At 45.2% G+C, this 5,000-nt stretch overlaps 1 protein-coding gene across 2 annotated transcripts in view; it reads right to left on the bottom strand.

The window, feature by feature from the left end:
- Positions 1–3,620, bottom strand: part of nkain2 (sodium/potassium transporting ATPase interacting 2) — a 253,803-nt gene extending 250,183 nt beyond the window's left edge. For both annotated transcript variants that reach the window (XM_063223094.1, XM_063223095.1), the window contains exon 1: positions 2,529–3,620. In XM_063223094.1, the coding sequence (XP_063079164.1) occupies positions 2,529–2,582 (54 nt within the window). In that variant the 5' untranslated portion in view covers positions 2,583–3,620. The remainder of the gene's footprint in view (positions 1–2,528) is intronic.
- Positions 3,621–5,000: the final 1,380 nt, after the last annotated feature.

Here is a 5,000-nt window from a genome sequence, read left to right as displayed (position 1 = left end):
AGGTGGAGGGCCAGGTCAAAGGGGTGTGGCGGACCGCATCCGGCCCCCGGGCCTTAGTTTGGGGACCCCTGCCCTATAGTATATGATGGTCACTGTGTTGTCTTAGATGTCAGATACAACCAAAGATTCTCTATTCTAATTGATGTGCTTCTCAGATAATCCACTAAAAACATTTAATCCATACAATAGTGGCATTAGCTGTGGTTGCACCACCCTGACTTTATGCTACTAAAACGCCATTAAACCATGAACCAGTTTTCAGTTAACATGTTAAGACACAGCGTTATAAATTTGCTGTTACCAGAATGGCAATGGCCAAGTCGTAGTGCATTACTAAAGGCCCTGTGTTATGTCATAGTATTGCAGTACTATGGTAGTTAACTTTTCAGTGACTATGCAGCGTGCCATTGGAGGTACAGCGTGCATTAAGCGGCTATGCCCAGTATTCCCTTACAGTTCACAGGGGGAAATATAAAGTATGTGATTTGGAAATATAACGAAACTGATGGAATGAGTGCAGTAGGGAAACCAGAACAAGCTGAGCAACATAGGCAGTGTTGTAACTACGTTTTAGAGAGAGACAAACCCGAAAACAAATGAGCAGATGGGGAAATGGAAGGTGGCGGGGAAAGCGGAACAAGTTAAGCAGTAGATGGTGTTATGGCTGTGTTGCGGAGGGAGGCACCGCCTGTCAGGGGCCACCCCAGAAGGCTTCCCTCCACGACGCCTCAGCGAGATCTAATTAACGGGCTCCAGGGGGCCCGGCAGCACACACAGACACACACGCACACACACACACACACACACACACACACACACACACACACACACACACACACACAGACAAGAGCACAGCCCAACCCAACCCGGCCCTGTCGGAGCGAGCCTAGCAGCTACAATGCTTGCTGCCTCACACAGAACAGCCATCTGTGATCTCTTTTCCTCTCACTCTCACTCACTCTTTCTCTCTCTCCCTCTATTTTTTCTCTTTTGGCTTGTCGGATGGAGATGGGGTGCTTAGGGTAAAGGAGAGGAGAGGAGAGGAGAAATGAGAAGAGAGGAGAGGAGAGGAGAGGAGGAGAGAATAGAGGAGATGAGATAAGATTAGAACAGAGGAAAGGAGAGGAGAGGAGAGGAGAGGAGAGGAGCGGAGAGGAGAGAGGGCTGTGCCATAGTTATCACACATCATGTGACCAATCACGTAAGCATGATTCATATTGCCAGGTTGGGGGGGGGGGATAGTGAGGGACAGAGAGAGAGCGGGGGGGGGAGGAGGGAGAGTAGGTGGTTTACTACCCAGCTTGACTCTAATAAGTCACCTAACCTAACCTTAGTGCCTCATGGGAAGGGAGGAGTGCTGACCAGAGTGGGAGCTGTAGCTACGTTATGGAATGTGTCCTGTGACCGTTGCCGAGCAGCGATTAGACATGGTTTCATGACTACTGGTCAGCCGGACATTCTCCGAGATTAGATCTGTTTCATGGAGACTGCAAGACACATTGTGGCTTTTTTATTGAGGGTACACTGGGAAACACTGGTTTTGGGAAAGAGTGGAGCATCACAGAAGACCAGCACTTCAAGTTGAAACACTATTTGACATACAGTGTGAATCCCATAGGATGTTATGGCAACAAAGGACCATGTGTGTCCATAGCCATGTGTAATTTGTCAGAGAGTGGCAGATGTTCAACGTGTCATAATCATGTAATAGCACTGGATATCACAATCAGCTTGATCAGCCAGAGAGGGCTGTGTGAGTGGTATTTTCTATTGAGATGAGTTGCCCACATTGCTTTCCTTGATGAAGAGGGGCTGAGAGAGAAACAGGAGTTGCTCTTCATAAACAAAACCTTTCCTCGTCTGCATCTTGCACAATCCAGCCAAACAGCTTTCAAGAACGCAGCTGCATATTCAGATGTCACAAGGAAGCATTAGCTTTGTACACACCAAAGGCCTGGCATGCTGTCAAGACTGTAGTGGCACACAGTTCAAAAACTGAGCACTACAAGACACCATTTAACCGTATCCCATTTCGCTTACGGGCATCCAAAGGCACGGCTACGATGAGATTACTCGCGGAGCGCACGTCATTACGCTTCTCCGAGGGCTCTCTTAGCACACCACTGACACGCATAACCCCACTCCATGATCGAACTGTCATCTGGCAAGCGCTCGCAGGGTTGAGTTGGAGAGGGGCGGCTGCGTACACCGGCAAGCCCGGGAGGAGCAGTGGGGCGCAAACCCTTTGTGTTAAGTCCCCGCTTTCACATTTACATTTGGCAAACGCTTTTATACAAAACGATTACAATCGAGGACATAATTGTAGCATAGAATAACACTTGCAGATGCAAAGTTGCACATTAAAAAACACATTTATGTTGCACACTTGCACCAAACCTTATATTTATCCCAATACAGAAAAATGTCATAGAAATGCCACAGGGCATTTGGTGACCTAGGGTTCGATGTGCCCGCCCTGACGCACCGTCAACCGCGCAAGGCTAATTAAAAGCGACGTTCAAACTTACCAGCTGCATCCCACAAATGAAGGCAAGCGTGCATCGTCCGCTACAACAGCCCATGGTGACAGCCAGTCTTCCCTTTCCACGTGGGTCCCTGTACCTCCAAAATCACCACTGTTGTTGACCAGGCTGTGGCTGCCGTATACCACCACAGCAGCAACAACGCACCTGGTGCACTTCCAGGCGATATCAGTCAATTAGGCTAAACACGTATCCTCTTGTTGTTGCATACCTCCACGTACGCCACCATCCACTTAATACCAGATAGAGAGACAGCGGATGGAACCGATTTGTCGCCAGATAAAATACCCCACCGAATGTAGATAAGGTAAACACTTGCACTGATGATGGTGGTCGTGGCTGCTCCCCGTTGAAGATTCTAAAAGTCCGCTTTCATCCGATTGGCTTCAACGGCTCGTCCCTCGATTGTGGGGTGTATGCTCCAAACACCCAATTGTGACTAAATGCTATTGGATTACATACAATACAGACAGGGTCTTGGTAAATTCTATGACTCAGATGGGCATTGTCCTTCTTGGTTATTCGTCAGGGAGAAAAGCCGTCATGTGTAGAGTCCAAACCGCAAAGCTAAAGTCTAAGATGAGAAATGTCACTCTCATTGGGTCTGCCGCCGCGGAGACAAAGCAACCCAGTGTTGTTTATGGCGATGGGGCTGCTTTCATCGCTCCTCCCTCCACGGGTAGCCTCCTCGTGTCGTTGTGTGAAACTGAATGAACCCGGTTTAAACACTGATTAGATATATTGTGCTCGGATAAAAAAGAAAGCATCCCATGCGTCCCAAACACGTTACAAGCTGTTTCTTTGTGTCATATTGGTCCCTTGATGGAAATCGATACACACGTACAGTGCCTCGAGAAGACTGGTGCTCATCCTTGGGTTGCCAACTCTCAACAAACTGCCAACTACCCTCTCTACCACACCACTTTAAATCAGATAGACGGCCGACAATAATAATGTCCAATAGCCTTGCTTGCATTCATCCGATAACAGACATTGGAGAGAAAGGCTTCAGTGAGGGACAATAGCAGAGGACCACTTCGCTAGTCGCCAGCCTCACCATCTGACGGTCCAGATTGACTGAGCCGCACGCAGTGTTCCTCGCCACGGGGATGCAACTAGGTTTCTTTCTCACGCTGTGGGTTGGAGCTGAGGCGTAGGCTATACGCGCACAGTCAAAGCGGCTCGTGCATCCTCTAAATCCACTGGATTAGTTCGCTATTCCGTTTCTCAGTGGGCGTTTATTGAGTTGAGACTGATACTAATGATCAGACTGACAGTTGCCCAAAAGGTTAACTCTTACATGGTCAAGGTGGAGTAGTTGACTGGGTTGCTGATACATTATCACTGACTAGACCGACAAAATACGCAGCAGTCTCTTGTGTTACAGTTGTTTTGAATAAATAAATAAATAAATAAATAAATACATAAATACATGAATAAATAAATAAATAAATAGCCTACATAAATAAATATATATATAAATAAATATATATATATATATATATGAATGAATGAATGAATGAATGTCAGGATAAAATCCTGAATTTCCCAATGTAGCCTATTTAATAGTCGATATTTAAAAGTCTATTATTCATTTCAAAAGGATATATAAATGCTTATATTTGATATTTTTTATTTTTACATAGCCATTAATATTCATGAAGTTTCATTGCCCAAATATCGGCTACTCCCATATAGTCCTAGGCATCCTCGTGCAAAATGCGTTGGGTTGACATTCTGGTGGAACACTTGGCTATACCCAAGCTAAGTGTGTACTGTCTTTATGAGTCTCTGATGTGAAGTCATTGAGCGCTGAAACTACTGATTTAACTTTTTGACATTGTCTTAATTCAAAGTCCAGATAAAGGTATTTTCAGAGGTGCCAGAGGTGTGGTGTAATTAAAACACTAGCACATGGCATTACATAGCTATTACACAATTTACTCCATTGTACCTAATGAGATGAATAGACTGTGTTATTACTGAAAAACACTGAAAACCTAACAAGGACCCACCACAAACTTGGTCCAACCAGTGCAGAGTTAGCTGATCATAAGACAAATACACAGGTCTACTAGTTACTCAGATAAGTTACTGGTGTTGGAAGGAAACAGTGTTTCTTTTTTTACTTTTACTTTTACTTTTGAGGCCTCTGGGTATTTTGCTCTCTAAGCATTGGCATAAAAGGTGAAATTGGCCCACAACAGCTATCATTGGTGATAGCCTGGTCTTACCATGACCTCATACTATTTTGTTTTGACAGGAGCACTTAGAGTAGGCTACATCTGGCAAGGCCAGACCAGCCTAAGTGTGACAGCAGTTCGTTGTGGCGAAAAGGAAATAACTAAGGCTTTTGAAATTTATTTTTCAGCAAACAGAGACTACACTGACTTTCCTTGAAATACTGAAAGTACCCTTGACTTGACTATGATTTTTCTGTGATTTATGTGTGTTTGC

The sequence above is a fragment of the Engraulis encrasicolus genome, chromosome 18 (genome assembly GCF_034702125.1).
Source record: "Engraulis encrasicolus isolate BLACKSEA-1 chromosome 18, IST_EnEncr_1.0, whole genome shotgun sequence".
Taxonomy (NCBI): Eukaryota; Metazoa; Chordata; class Actinopteri; order Clupeiformes; family Engraulidae; genus Engraulis; species Engraulis encrasicolus.
The sequence above is the reverse complement of the archived record's forward strand: the minus strand, read 5'-3'. Positions and strand labels throughout refer to the sequence as shown.